Below are 15,732 nucleotides of genomic sequence, written 5' to 3'. Positions count from 1 at the left end.
CTTGACAAATAAGGGACTATACACAAGAGAGGGAGAAGGGTGGGTTTACAACATTTACCCTGCTGAGTTTTTGAAGGATCCAGCTGTAGAGCCATTGCATTCCTTTCTTTGTTTTATTATATTTCTATGTATTTTTTAACTTGAAAAAGTGCCACACTTCAATGAAAATGTTTACCCCCTTTTCTAACATTGCGCCCTCCCCATTCATACAATGAGATGTTTCTTATTCTTATACAAAATGTTTACAATCTCCATCATGCTTTAGAGCTCATTCTCTAAAATGCAAAAATTAAAAACAATATGATATTTAAAGATCATGATTATAATCTCGAAATATATAGTAGGCTTCTTGGTTTCCCCTGCATGTCCCCAGTAATCCATACATTTTGTAAGTGTAAAAATATAAATAATGGTGCTCAAAAATCCTATATAAATATAAGAAAAACAAAAGAAATTAATAATAATAACAGTATTCATACAAGCCCATTACTCTACCAATATATGCAATATACCCTTCCATTATATCCAAATATATTCTCCCATTGTTTTACCTTTGTCTTGATACACTTATAGGCGCCTCAATCATTTCAGACAATACCATGCATAACTGTTGGTGCATTGGACAATCCTGGTAATGAATTCAGTGACAGTGTTTACACAATTACTTATGAGTGCTGGGACTCATAAATGTAAATTGCATGGAGTATGAATTTTCTTTTGTTGCCAGTAAGTGTTACCCCCCCCCCCCCCCCCCCCCTCCTCAAAGATTGTAAGCCGAAAAGTCTGTCCTTAAAGCTGCACTGTCACCAGTTTACCTCCGGAGGTCCGTCGGAAACCTCAACCGACAAAAGAATCTATTAGAATCCATGCTATAAAATGGGCCATCTGCTCTAAATTATCAGTCGAAACTTCCAAAAGACACACTGCTTTTAAAACTTTGAAATATTTTCTGCAGTTTCTGTTAAAAATCATCGGAGATTGTTACATAATTGACCAGAAGTAAACTGGTGACAATGCGGCTTTAACATGCATTGCTGTACTGCATATAGGAGGCTGGGGTTTTGCAAATAATAAGGAAATGACCAGTAGGGGCGCAGCTTTACCCACCACCCCCTACACACACATAGTTTCTTAAACACGAGGTTCCGCTATAAAAGGAAAAGCTCCTCCCACCCAGGGCTCAAGAACAATCAGTTATCAATCAGCCGTCAATGAGTAAACATATCAGGACAATGCTCAGAAACACCAAGAAACTACCAAGATAAGCAATTTTACAGGAGGCTTGTAATTTGTGACTGCTAGCGTTGCAGTGTTCTGATTATAATTGCAATTTCAAGCCTGGGGGTGGGAGGAGCTTTCCCTTTTATAGTGGAACCTCGTGTTTAATCCCTCTGTACCATGTACACCCCAGGATTTTTTAGGCCCATAACAGTCATGAAGTGACTGCCATTGTCATGCATCCAAGAGCACATTTAGTGTCATCATAGTTCTTGACAAGGATAAATGCTTTTCCTTCTGCAAGCAGTCCTTTAAACAATTTTAGGTACAGTGGAAGGTTTAGCTTGTGCTTCAGGTTTCCCATACAGGTATGTAGCCGTTAACACTGCGCAGGTTCCCAGGAAAAACAAGCTGGAATAAAAAAAAATATGTTTATCTACTGTACTTATTTTGTCCCAAGCAAGTTACTCCAACTTTCTATGTCAAGGCCTGGTTTAACTAGCACATGTGATAACGTTTCTCATTCTTTAACAGGTGTATACCAAGGATAGGTGGTGTTGCATCTGTTTGATTGCAGCTTATTCATTTAGCCATTCCTATAGCAATTCTGCTACATTTATCCCTGTCCATCAAGTTTACACATGCCCTCCCACAGCTATGTCGTCTTTGACTAGACTGTAAAATGTACCTTGTGGGATTGAAGTCCTTCAGGAAGTAATAAGAAACTAGAGAAGAAAAGATGATGGACACAGATGTAGCAAATCCCTTGAGGATATTATCAGCATACTTGACTACTGCAGCCACAATTAGACCTCCAAATGCCTAGAACATGACAGAGATTAAGGTTACGGTACAGTTTTGTGTGGACAGAGATACAGAAAATAAGATTTTAACAATAACAGAATCCCTACATTAAATACTACCATATTTTGAAATTATATTTCAGTAGTGATTTTATTTTTGGGAATATAAGTGAAAAACGTTTTTAGGGGAATGATATAACACTTTCCGTGACAAAAATTTTTCAGAATTGCATAAAAATTGGCAGGCTGACAGAGCAAAACCTCCTTGCCAAAAGTGTGTGTATTGGTATTTAAATACCAAATTCATCATCAGTTCTTGCAATTTTATTGCAGGATATGGCTGAAATTTGCATAGAGCAACTTTGAAATATAGTTACTTTTGAATGAAACTAGATATCAGATTCAAAGACACACTATTGTTAGCAGGCATGTGCTGATCAAAATAATATGAAAAAATATTGTACCTAAATTCTTCCAAAGACCCCTTCAGTATATTGTTTTGTGTTTTACTGCAATTTTTTCAAACAATTTACTCTAATGATTAATTTGATACCTGGTTTGTATGTTTGGATAAAATGTGCATGCGTCATGATTTTTTTTTTCGAGACCAGGTCGCGAAACTGTACCGTAACCTTAATGAAATGAATTGTTGCACTGTCAGCATTTTTATTTGTTTGTCAGCAGCCTTGATTTTAATGCCTCAGGCCTAAAGTAAATTTAGTTTAAGCTACTACTTTTACGTGTAAAAACTTGGGACAAAGAGAAACTTCAGATGAGTCAATTGCAGATGGTTTTATTGATCACTACTGTCCTTCAATACCTTCTTTTTCCTAGATAGCAACAATGAAAAGGAGGTGAGTGGAGCAGAGAAAAACGGCAGCAGTACCAAATAGCAAGCCCTTTTTTCCACAATTTAAAGATGACAATGGAAGTATTTGCTGAGGCATAATAAATACTGTAATACCAAATGCTAATTCCCCCCTTAACTGATGCTTAAGAAAAAAAGAAAAGAATTATTCGGCATTACAATGTTCATGTTTGAATTTAGTATCACAATCCCTGAGTAAACTAGCAATAACTAACAACATACCTGCAGAAAAACCACAATCCAAGTAATGTAATTATATCCCTGGAAAAAGCCTCCATTTTGGACTTTTTTCCCATCATTTACAAACACAGCAGCTAAGCCAAATACAATCCCAAATGAACCTGAAATAATCAATAAAAATGTTACACACCCTTATTTCTTCTTATTTGTGTCTTCATCACTGTGAACTTGCTATCAGGGTGACTCTACATATGTAAATGCTCAATTACATGGTGGACAAAGAGTACACAGGTGTCTGGAAAGGATTTGCTGAGGGTTGAAGTGGATTGCCGTGCAGTCACTAAATCAAATGCAAATCTTAAGATTTGACAAAATCTTCAAGAAAAGACTGTGTATTTGGTGTTCAAGGGGTATTGGGGGTCGAGTGTTCTTCCTTTGCACACCCCTAGCTATACGCCAGACTTACCTAATTGAATATTTCTTAGCCAAATAGTGGCACTGGTGCCTTTTAATATCTTCTCAAAGTAGACTCCAGCAAATCCACTGGAGCAGCATGCTGACAGAACAGCAACAAGCCCGACAAACTTAGCAGAAGTTGACAGATCCTTTCTTGATGATTTGTTCTCACCTGACGGCCACTTAAATGGAATAAAAAATCATGACCTCAAGGTGATAAGTGGGATGGGTAGTGTAGCATTGAAAATCCCCCTTCCTCGCCATCTCAACAATGGGACTTTAAAACGGAAAATCAATTTTGTTTGAATTTCATTGCGATTTAGGCTAAGAAAATATATTTATGATGCATGTAAATGAAAAAATCATGTGGCAGCGATAAGCCACCATACTGGTCGTAGCCCTTGCTACTCCCCTGTCAACTGTCTTAGTATCTTAGTTTAGGGAAATATTTCCAATATTCTAATTTGATTTAATAGCCTTGGCTTTTGTGTGTCCGTCAATAAATGTATAACATTTTGCGTGATTGTATGTAGAAGCTTATATACTTAATTAGATTTGATACGTAATTTTAACTGACAATAAAACTTACTTGAATTGCAGCCACTCCTGCCATAAGTAGGATCAGTGCAAACCATTTTATGCTGCTGAGTTTCTTGCTTAGCATTGCCACAGAAAACAATGCAGTTGTCAATATCTTAAGTTGGTATGTCACCTGGAATCAAAGCAATACTAATTATTAGATTATGGTGAAAAAGTTTTAGTAAAAATGCTAAATTAGGGTTGGCTGTTTAATGAAAGAAGCCATTGGCTGCTTGACAACTGGCTTCTTAATTGAGGTGTCACTGTACTTATTGATAAAAAAGAAACTCTAACAAAAGAGATAACTGTAAATTGAAGAGAAAATAAAGCTCAATGATTCCAAGTAACAATACTAGAGTGAAATTACCTGATATGTTGCTGCATCCAGATTTGACAGAGCTACATATAACAAGTTGTTTTGAATTGTATAAAGTCCAGAAGGAACAGCAAGCTTTAGAGTCTCTAATGGTTTCTTGAAAATCTCTGAGTCTATCTCTGTAGCAAAGACTCTCCAATTGTAGCCTGCTTGATGAAACATGACACATAAACATGCAAAGACTTTGAATACTTCTGCAAGGACAACAGCAGTTGATGAAATGTACACTGGTCCAACGCTAACAGTCCGTGAATACCTCATCGTAAGGACAAGTGTTGATGTTTGAAGGACTAGGATACCCAGGCAGACATATTTTAATGGGATGGTTATGGCTTTGTTGACTGAAAAAATAAGATATTAAAGGAAATGTAAGGATGAGAGAAGTAAAAACCATAATGATTTTTTTAAAAAAAGGTGTACACACCTATAACTGGCTACACAATGAAAAAGAATGTGACACAAATGCTTAATGAAAATAAACAGATCTTATTGTACAAACATCAGGGCTTGGTGTGGAAGCCAATAGTGGCATGCTTTGTATGTTTGCATGAGATGCATAATCTAATCACAAGATTATCTATATTTTCAATCGTATATAGAAATCCAAACACCCAGGGAAGGGGAGGGGTTGCTCTTCAGGGTAAATGTGATAGGGATGCCTATCCCTAAATATCCCTAAAAATACCCCTGCACCAACTTTTTTCCCTAAAAAATACACCAGAAGCAAATACAACAAGCATCCCTATAAAGTTGTCATGGGAAGAATCCCCATTACCTCGGGCCAAAAACATAGCATAAAAAAGTAGAATTGTCATTTGGCAATAAATAATTGCAATTTGCGCCGACAAAATTGGGAATTGAAAAAAAGAACAGGCTTGCTTTGCAAGTTAGGAAAATTGGGTTTGAGAGAAAAACAATAATTTCCCTGGCAACTGGCTTTCCTATTTCCAATAGTATGACACTAAGTAATATGTATTCATAGTTGATCAACATTTTAAAATATTGTTAGCAAATACTCTGACTCCCTCTGTCTGACTGGATGGCGCGCAACGTGGCCAAGGAAATTTGCGCTATGTATTCCCCATGGAAAAACAAAACGAAAAATACTAAAACTGCTGCTATAATATCTTCTGCTTTAGTAAAAGCTCGTAATTATCCCGATAACATAATTCAACGCGAAAAGTATAAATTATTATGATCCGATTTGTGAATCGTGTTGACGTGGTAGGTGCAATTCGAATACATGTCAACAAAGCATCTTTTCTTTCTATTACACTCTTGTTACGAGTTAGCAAAAAATAATCCCCGCAATGCTAAATTAAAAGTGCAGTATTAAAATAATGGTTATCGTGGAGTAAAGGCAGATTTAGTGGGTTGTTTACAAACTTACTTCGCCATACCGGCACCGTGTCTGGGGCAACCTCCGCCATTTTGATGGATTTGGATTAGGGGGTCTAACCGCTGACCTATAATTCTCCGCTGAATGAAATAGGACCTCGAAACAACCAACGTTTGCGCGGGGCAGTGCCTCGCAGTTACTTGAAAAGTCGAGCAAGACTGCTACAAGTGTCTACCTTGAAGAACCTCCGTGAAACGAGAACTATTGTGCCTGTTTTAGGCCGCGTCGTGACACTTCGTTTTGCCCCCGTGGCGCTATGGAAATGTCAGGCGAATTTTCCTTGTTTTATAAAAGAAGATCATGAAAGCAGATACTATTCTAGAAGAAATATTCTAGAATATATTCTTTCCCTCAGTTTTGAAAATATTTATGGATTTCATAAGAAAATACACAGATTTGTTTTGAAAAGTTAAAACTAATTTTAAACGCTATGCAACAGTAATTTTGCAGAAAGAATGCGAGACGGTAGAGAATACAGTTTTGATCATTGATATAAGAGCTGTCTTTATCTGATACTTTTAGCGCATCTTAACACGAAATTGCGTGAAACTCTCACCAAATGTCATCCTTATCGTCGGAGACTCACGATCCGGCTTCATTATTGGTAAACTCTCGCGGCTGTTCTCTCCGATGTTTTCTATGCTACGTTCGATGTCAATGTTTGATGCCATCTCGAGATATAGCTGCGCACAGGGTTTTTTCTATTTTAAAGACGACGTGTCGAGGGTCAAGGTTGCCAGGGATTAAGCGCGTTTCGATAAAAAAACGCTTCCAAGTTAAAGTTTAAGACTTTTCCTTATAACTCTAAAATGCAAATGGTGTTCTCTAACCACAGGCTTACCAACCTCTCAGTCAGTCTCCAGTCATTCCCAGTAACTATCTCGAATATTTTCACGATTGATCACCTCCTGTAATTGTCCTGTAATTGTCTTATATCCTAGAATAAAGGTCACAGTAAACTCTCATTGCCCTGTCATGTGTATTTATTCAAAATAAGCGGTATTTCTAACGTTTGAGCAGTTGAGGGATTCCGCGTTATTGACTGACTGAGAGGTTGGTAACTCCTGTGCTCTAACGTAGCCAGTCATCTGCAACCAGCCATAGCTAGACCCAGACTCAAGCCCGCGTTATTTTAGAAAAAACAAAGGCACCCAACGACGAAAATTTCACAACCGGCCTAAAATGAGTTTAGATACCGTTTTTATCCGTTTGCAGTAATTCCCCTATTCTATGGCACTAGAAAAAATCCCAACAGTAACTTGCATGAATACATCAATCACAGACACATATTTGTTTGGCCGAATAGAGATTTATTTTCAAGCCGAGAAAATTTAAAAAGGAATACAAACTATGAGAAATAGATCTCTGCCCACCAAACCACCCAAACAAACCTGTGTGAACTGAACGTGTCCCATCTCCAGGGCCCTGGTCATACACTTAGCCACACACAATTTTGCCGACATATCAAATTCTAAGTAACATTTATATGCTTCCGAAGACCAGTCCCCGAACACCTGAATCAACTCCCCGGGGAGGCCAGTAGCGAAAGCCCAATAAATTAGCACCACCCCTACAAAAGGAATGGCCCGTCGCGTAAGACTCTGATGAACTGTAATTTGATGACTGGACGAAGTGACTGATCTGCCTCGGGCAGTACAAACAAAGGTGATCTAGGAGAAGCATCTACTGATGAACACATGCGAGTGAACGCTGCGACCGGGCAAAGAAGCGATCCTGGGTTACCTAGGAGAGGCAACCTAAATTTCCGAGACCCGGCCTGATTGGTTTTAGACCATCGAAAAACAACTGATAAACCATGAGGGGCAATTGTAACATCCTTACCGCCGTAACATACTTGCGGACATCAAAGGACCGCACCGAGTAAGGCAACAAGCTAGAGATACGTGCAAAAAGGAAAAAGGCAAAAAGAAAAACACAAGAATAGTTAATGTCGGTCGCGGAATTGAAATCGACAATGTTTGGATGCAGTAAAGACAGCAACACCGAGGGGGTGATAGGAGGAGCCCTAGAAGGACAGTGAAGGGCCTGTCTCTCTATACCCCTTAAAGTGAGCTGTATAGGCAAAGACTTCAACGAGGGAAAAATAAAACTGGTGCCTTCATGTAATAATTTAACGCCACTAAGATAATTACGAACGAAAGAGGGTGTCAATGACCGACTAAGAAACTGTAAATAAACAAATTGTATGCACTCAAGCCGGGAGCGTCTCGAGGAAAAAATAGAATACAAAACATGAAAAAGGTCCTCCATTGAGTAAGACGATTCGTCCTATAATTGTCGTATATCCTAGAATATAGGTCACAGTAAACTCTCATTGCCCTGTCATGTGTATTTATTCAAAATAAGCGGTATTTCTAACGTTTGAGCAGGGATTCCGCGTTACTAGAGACCGACTGAGAGGTTCCTTTTTTTTAAAGCATGTTGGACGTAAAAATCTACCGAAAATCATACGAGATATATCGTTTATATGCGAAAGTGCTAGGGCTACGAAAACTTCACATATTTAAAAATAAAACAAAAATCTTTGATCAATGGGACTTTTTAACACGTCCACATAGTCAAAAGTACGTTAATGCTTTTTAAAATTTCATATCTGTTGATGCTGATCGTTCGGGTTCACTGTGTTTTTTCAAATGTCACATCTGTTGATGCTGATAGTTCGGGTTCACATTTGTTTTTTTCAAATGTCATATCTGTTGATGCTGATCGTTCGGTTCACTGTGTTTTTTCAAATGTCGCATCTGTTGATGCTGATCGTTCGGGTTCACTGTGTTTTTTCAAATGTCGCATCTGTTGATGCTGATGATCGTTCGGGTTCACTGTGTTTTTTCAAATGTCGCATCTGTTGATGCTGATGATCGTTCGGGTTCACTGTGTTTTTTCAAATGTCACATCTGTTGATGTTGATCGTTCGGGTTCACATTTGTTTTTTTCAAATGTCACATCTGTTGATGCTGATCGTTCGGGTTCACTGTGTTTTTTCAAATGTCACATCTGTTGATGCTGATCGTTCGTGTTCACTGTGTTTTTTCAAATGTCATATCTGTTGATGCTGATCGTTCGGGTTCACTGTGTTTTTTCAAATGTCACATCTGTTGATGCTGATCGTTCGGGTTCACTGTGTTTTTTCAAATGTCGCATCTGTTGATGCTGATGATCGTTCGGGTTCACTGTGTTTTTTCAAATGTCGCATCTGTTGATGCTGATGATCGTTCGGGTTCACTGTGTTTTTTTAAATGTCGCATCTGTTGATGCTGATGATCGTTCGGGTTCACTGTGTTTTTTCAAATGTCATATCTGTTGATGCTGATCGTTCGGGTTCACTGTGTTTTTTCAAATGTCACATCTGTTGATGCTGATCTTTCGGGTCCACTGTGTTTTTTCAAATGTCATATCTGTTGATGCTGATCGTTCGGGTTCACTGTGTTTTTTCAAATGTCACATCTGTTGATGCTGATCTTTCAGGCTCACTGTGGTTTTTCAAATGTCATATCTGTTGATGCTGATCGTTCGGGTTGACTGTGTTTTTTCAAATGTCACATCTGTTGATGCTGATCGTTCGGGTTCACTGTGTTTTTTCAAATGTCATATCTGTTGATGCTGATCGTTCGGGTTGACTGTGTTTTTTCAAATGTCACATCTGTTGATGCTGATCGTTCGGGTTGACTGTGTTTTTTCAAATGTCATATCTGTTGATGCTGATCGTTCGGGTTGACTGTGTTTTTTCAAATGTCACATCTGTTGATGCTGATCGTTCGGGTTCACTGTGTTTTTTCAAATGTCGCACCTGTTGATGCTGATGATCGTTCGGGTTCACTGTATCGCTGACAGGGTGTGCCTGTGGGCTAGAACGGTGGAGTGGGTGGCTAATTATTTTTTTGTTCGAAATTTTTTTGGGTTGCTTGTTTTCTTTGTTTTTTTTTACAAGGATGTGACTACCAGCCTTGCTTTTTTGGGGGGGGGAATTAGCCTCCTCCCCCCCCCCCCCCCCATCAACTATCAAATTGTCCGTACCAACAAGACGATAAAACTTTTTTTAGAGAGCTATCGTCATCTGACTGAGGTCCTTTATGATGCTGCGCTCAAAACTGGAACTATGAAACAATTCTTTTCGTCCTTGAAAACCGGATTGTAAAAACGTCAGTTTCAGACGCGGTACGCCTTACTGAATTACAATCTTGAATTTACTGGGTCACGTGAAATCGACGGTTTGCTGGATTAAGGCGAAACTAGTTTGCTTAATAAAACATGCCTGTAAAACTGTAAGTACCCAAACTTGGGCGTGGCATCCCATCAAAAACTGTTCATGGCATAGATGCTAATCCAAATACAAGAGTACAAGATTAACTAGCATATTTAGTGTGTTTTATATTTATTTTTATCGTAGTAATTGCATCTCTATAACACTGGAAGAACCGTTGCGAGGGCTTTGCCCTTATAACGGTAATGTGAAATATATTAGCCTTTATCTGAAAAAGTTTTGGCCCGTGAATTACCATTAAGTGTATGTTTCCTCCATTTTTGTGATAATCAATTCCACCCTATAAAACTGGAAGTACTTGTTTTTGGGCGTGGCATCCTATCTAGAATTTATCGTGGTGCAAAGATCTATCACCCTGCCAAATTTCATAATCCTACTATTAATTTGAACAATTCAGCATAAATTCTGCCCCATTTTCCTGTACTAGGAGCCCCAGCGGTTTTTGCGGGCGTTACCGGATTCGCGCCCGAGTAAAGCACTGGATCCTCAAGACATTATCGCAAACTTCGGATTAACCATCAAGACACTATCTTTATTAAGCAATTCTGCATAAAACATACAGATATTTCAAGGTAATTTGTCAAAAGAGACTACATACACTGATGACACTAACTAAGACTAGATTGGTTGCTACCATGCTCTAATCCATAAACCGACAGGACCAAGTAGACCGCGAACATCTCACACATATGCTGATAAATTATGCTTTTTTTTATAGACATATCACCACTTGGCAGTCAAAGGCCTTGACTTACCATTAAAAGATTAAATGACCAAAATCCCATATTTCTCTTTGTTCGCCATGTTTGGACATTCGCTTCGCATTCGTCATTGAGTAAAACATCCGCGTCATAGTCGACAGTGTAGAAAGATGCAGGTCCTAGGTCCACTGTGGGTAGATCGATGCCTTTGGAAGACAATAATAAAAATACTGGAGATAAAATAAAAAGCCGCCGGCCTATTTTTTTCCTAGAAATCCGGATTGGAAAACATTTGTTTTATTTTATTTTCACAAGCTATTGAGAAATACTGTAAATATAACTATTTCAATAAATTAAACTTCTAAACAGCAATTGAACCCATATTTCATACATCAAATTTCATAGGGGAAAATACATAACTCGCATGTGATATGTGTCCGAAATCCTACTTGTGCCCTTAATTGCACAGTAAAACACTGAATAGAAGTGAGTGCTACGCTGCGATCAAATACAAAGAAACCTGATAACATAAAAAAATAAATTAAATTCAAGACAATGCCTAACGAATCATCATAAAATCCTTGTGTTGGCTAAAAGGACTGCAAGAAATCTAGCATTCAAAACAGGCATTGATTACTGCAAATGAGTTGCCAACTTATCATTAGTATTTCTGAGCTGCACATAGTATAAAAATCCTTGAGGTTGTTTTGATTCAACGACACAAGCTCCTAATCATGATCTTACTAGAAGGCCTGATCAATCACAGGTAACACTCAATGCTAAAAAGTTTTTTTTTTCCAACATTTGTTAGTTTTTTAAACTTAACATCTTTTAATGTTGTTTCACTGTTTAGCTAGGGTCTCGCGTTGGAGCCCTTCTCTGTGAAATCATAAATCCCTGCCATTATAGCCAGAGTCTGTAAAATAAAAAAATAAAAAAAGAGTTATTTTCTTTTATACAATCATTGCATATAACATGCAGCGATTTGTAGGGATGCGTAGGGACAATAAATATTGGTAAATAGAATTTTAGTTATCAAGAGCAGCATGTAATTCCAACAAAACTTTTGTGTTATATTATTTGTTGGTGTGTAAACATATAGGCCAAAAAAAGCAAAGCCACCTCTATAGCACTATTCTTCCATAAAAAATACAATCTACATAAATAATCAATAAACTAATATATATCTAATTAAAAAATTATTTTCTTTAACTCTCAAAAAATGTTTGCTACTAATTTTTGAGCATACAGTACAAGATAACATATGGTGTATATGAAGAAACTTGCTCTGTGCATCAACACCGCTTTTCGATCTTTTCAAAGCTCTACAGTATTGATGCAGATTCAAACCATTGAAGAAACTTGCTCTTTGCGTCAACACCGCTTTTCCATCTTTTCAAAGCTCTACAGCATTGATGCAGATTCAAACCAATGCTATCATTCTTGCTGTGTAAGCTCAACGAGATTGTTCAATAGAGCTCTACTCTCTGTAGAATTTATGCCCCAATCAGCACTTGTACGAATGGCTGTATAATACTAAATAAATTATTAAACGATTTGTGTCCGAATACGAATATTTCATAAATCTCATCCATATGTTTTCTTGTACTATAAGCTTGGTTTGTGTGCGCATTCATGATCTCATGACAGGGTTTTATTACCATCAGAGAGCCCCCATCCTTCATGTCCATTTTGAGTTTGCTGGGTTTCTTTAAGACATCATAAGGAAGTCATATTTTTGTAAACATGTTTATACATTTGATTAAACGTTGGGTTTAGAAGAAGGAAGTCTGATGTTCTGACAACCCATATCACAATTGTTTAGTAAAAAATATGTCATCCACACAAATAATCAATAAACTAATATATATCTAATAAAATAATTTGTTCCTTGACTTTCAAAAAATGTGTGCTACTACAATTAGAATGAACTATTCAAACTACAGACTCATGTTGAAGGTTTGATGACTTGTCAGCATCCTGCATCTCACTCTCATCCTTTGTTGATGAAACCCTCTTTCGTAAGTCTGCTTCAGTTGTGCAGCACTTTTGAGCTGCACAGCTCGCTGACTCCCCACAAGCCAAGACACATTCCTCCTTCTTCAAGGTGTCCTCTACAAACTCTGGTTGGATGGTAGTTGAGTGAATGCCTTCATTGTGAAAAAACTGCTTGATTTGGTTAGCTATAGCCATGTACTCATCTGGTGTGTGACAAGTGATGTGCGCTGATGCTGGAAGTGATAATGATAGCATTGTATTAATTAGACCTGTAATACAAACATCAAACGGGAAACAGCCCTGAATCACCAGTTGAATCCTTATTATTTTGCTTGTGTACAGCTAAGTTTAAATAATTTATTATCCACGATCTCATTTATGTAGGCTAGCCTTATTGTAACACATGGAAAACATTGTGAGACTGGTGTAAACACAACCCCTCTGGGGAAGGGCTGAGATTCCTGAATTAACATACCCAGTGTTGTATTAAATTAGCCTTACCTATAATCTTGTCTCCTGCTAGCTGCCATACATGGAACTCATGGACACTCAACACACCATCAACGTAGTCCAACAGTCTATCTTGAACTTCCTTAATCTTTATGTGAGTTGGTACAGTTTGCAGCAGAATGAGTGAGGACTCACGCATCAATGGGATGGAAGTTCTCAGGATCAGACAGACCAACAGTATACTCATGCCAGGGTCCACATATAAGGTCCACTTCCCTGATGCGTACTTGATAATGAAGCCGCTCACCATGACGATGACAGAGCCCAGGGCATCACCAAGGACATGAAGGTAGACTGCTCGCATGTTCAGCTGCGCGCTGGAGGTTTGTTTTCCAGTGAGTGGTGAGGAGACAGCCTCCTCACCTCCGTGAACATGACCATTCTTAGCACCATGGTCATCTGCAAAAATAAAGAGTAAATCAAAATCATACTAAAAGCTGAAATAGCTTTAATCAACAATTGTATTCTTCTGTTAAAAAGTTAAAGGGGGAAGCATTTTTTTCTTAGTGAACTTTTCTATCTGCTTATTTTAAAAACATCTCTGAGAATATGGGGGACCATGGGTCATTCCAAGATCCGCCCCTGGAGAATGTAAAAAAAAACATTAATCTTCTTGTTGACTTCAACCAAAAGCAAAATGAGGGATCTAAAGCCCAAGCCATCACCAGTACAACATAATAATTAGAATTAGAATTTTTCCCAATGATAATGAGCAGATAAAAAATTGCCAAACCTGTGAGTGATCCGGAAGAGTGGTTGATGCTGTTTTCTTCTCCTGGGAGGATGACCAGGCCATTGGCCGCCGCCGGGGGTAGTCCATGACTATGTCCGTGCCCATGTCCCCCATGGCTATGCCCATGGCCATGACGATGAAACATCAACAGCCCTATTAGGTTGATAAACAGTCCTGCAGCACCAACTATAAGTAAAAGGTTCACGTTGTGAATTGGTTCTACTTCGACTATACGCTTCAAGGACTCTACCAAGATAGAAAAGCAGAGTGCTATGAGAAAAACTGCATTCACTAGGGCGCCAAGGACTTCAGCTCGCTGCCAACCAAATGTATTTCGTTCAGTTCTTTGACTCTTTTTAGAGTACCTCAAGGCAAAGTAGCCAATAATCAGTGACATTACATCGGATAACATGTGAAAGGAGTCTGCCACCAGTGCCATCGAGTTTGTGGCATATCCCACAATGAGTTCCACCAAGAAGAAGCTGCTTGTTAGGGCAAGCATGGACAGAACGCTGCCAGTCTTCCCAATAAGGGCTTTCTTTAGAGCTTTCTTTGTCGGCATCTTATACCCTAAAAGAAGGAATTTATATTTTCAATGAAAAAAAAGCCAACAAAATAAATCTCGGGTGTTCAACTTGTTCAACTCGGGTGTTTAACTTGCAATTGTATGATAGCTTTCTTGTAAATAATTATTGGCAAAGGGAGATTGTTTATGGGCAGATTTTTATTATGTCTGTTTTTCATGTTTTAGATCATGTGCACCCTTTGTTTGTTTACTTACTTGACTTACTTTATATATGTCATGGTAATTGCTACGAAGACAATGTAAACTTATCTATAAAAATGAGCATTCCTCAACTAAAGAGATGACTGATTCTCTTTGATTAGGACAACAACAATCACCAGATCTTGTTCGTGTGTAACCCCGGAGGAATCAATCATACTTGCGCAAACAAAATCATGAATTTCCATTCCCTTAAAACCCTGACAGCGTGTTCTTTGTTCGAAAAAACCGCCGAACCATCCACAAATATATAAACCAAAATGGACAAAGAATTGGAAATCAAACTTATGGTTTGATGATCGCCGGCGAATTGGCTAGAAATCGTCTCTGAAAAAGCTGAGTTATGCGATGATTTAAGCGATACAAATGACAAATAAATCGGCAAAAGAGTCACCTGAAAGATGTGACGTTGCTCTCGTGGTCTTGATGTGATTTTTTGAAAACAAACAACCCGGCCTTCTCAAGATATATACACTTATGCTTTGAACTTATCCGTTTTCAAAAGCCGCCTTCTAAAAGGCGCTTAGAAAAACGATATCTAGGTTCTCACCGATCAAAATTTTGACCCTTTCCTTTTGTCGAATATTTTTCCGGATGTGAAAGCGAGAATTTGCTACAAGGCATCATGTTTCTCCATATTTGGGAAGGATAGCCATATATGGATTTTGACACAAGCATCCCAAAATACAATCAATACAATCAAAAGCCGCCTTCTAAAAGGCGCTTAGAAAAACGATATCTAGGTTCTCACCGATCAAAATGTTGACCCTTTCCTTTTGTCGAATATTTTTCCGGATGTGAAAGCGATAATTTGCTACAAGGCATCATGTTTCGCCATATTTGGG

The 15,732-nt window shown here is 38.3% G+C and overlaps 2 protein-coding genes across 5 annotated transcripts; both read right to left on the bottom strand.

The window, feature by feature from the left end:
- Positions 1-94: 94 nt before the first annotated feature.
- LOC5506263 (UDP-N-acetylglucosamine transporter) lies at positions 95-6,716 on the bottom strand. Of its 2 annotated transcripts, none has more exons than XM_032374642.2 (7): positions 6,436-6,716; positions 4,472-4,821; positions 4,115-4,237; positions 3,536-3,707; positions 3,112-3,230; positions 1,907-2,040; positions 95-1,629 (listed from the first exon to the last, which is right to left on the bottom strand). In XM_032374642.2, exons 1-7 carry the CDS (start codon positions 6,548-6,550, stop codon positions 1,530-1,532), a joined length of 1,113 nt encoding a protein of 370 aa, XP_032230533.1. In that variant the 5' UTR covers positions 6,551-6,716; the 3' UTR covers positions 95-1,529. The 2 variants fall into 2 exon arrangements, with proteins under 2 accessions (XP_032230533.1, XP_001626976.1); XM_001626926.3 differs by lacking the exon at positions 6,436-6,716 and adding an exon at positions 5,871-6,103.
- A 3,956-nt stretch (positions 6,717-10,672) lies between these two features.
- Positions 10,673-15,706, bottom strand: LOC116614053 (zinc transporter 1). 3 transcript variants are annotated; one of them, XM_032374631.2, is made up of 5 exons: positions 15,282-15,502; positions 14,104-14,673; positions 13,362-13,769; positions 12,811-13,093; positions 10,673-11,778 (listed from the first exon to the last, which is right to left on the bottom strand). In XM_032374631.2, exons 2-5 carry the CDS (start codon positions 14,663-14,665, stop codon positions 11,766-11,768), a joined length of 1,266 nt encoding a protein of 421 aa, XP_032230522.2. In that variant the 5' UTR covers positions 14,666-14,673; positions 15,282-15,502; the 3' UTR covers positions 10,673-11,765. The 3 variants fall into 3 exon arrangements, with proteins under 3 accessions (XP_032230522.2, XP_032230523.2, XP_032230524.2); XM_032374632.2 differs by lacking the exon at positions 15,282-15,502 and adding an exon at positions 15,639-15,706 and having other exon boundaries at positions 10,673-13,093; XM_032374633.2 differs by having other exon boundaries at positions 10,673-13,093; positions 15,438-15,542.
- Between the last annotated feature and the right edge of the window lie 26 nt (positions 15,707-15,732).

Source organism: Nematostella vectensis, chromosome 1 (assembly GCF_932526225.1).
Source record: "Nematostella vectensis chromosome 1, jaNemVect1.1, whole genome shotgun sequence".
Lineage (NCBI taxonomy): Eukaryota > Metazoa > Cnidaria > Anthozoa > Actiniaria > Edwardsiidae > Nematostella > Nematostella vectensis.
Note: the sequence above shows the minus strand (reverse complement) of the source record. Positions and strands in the feature narration are given on the sequence as shown.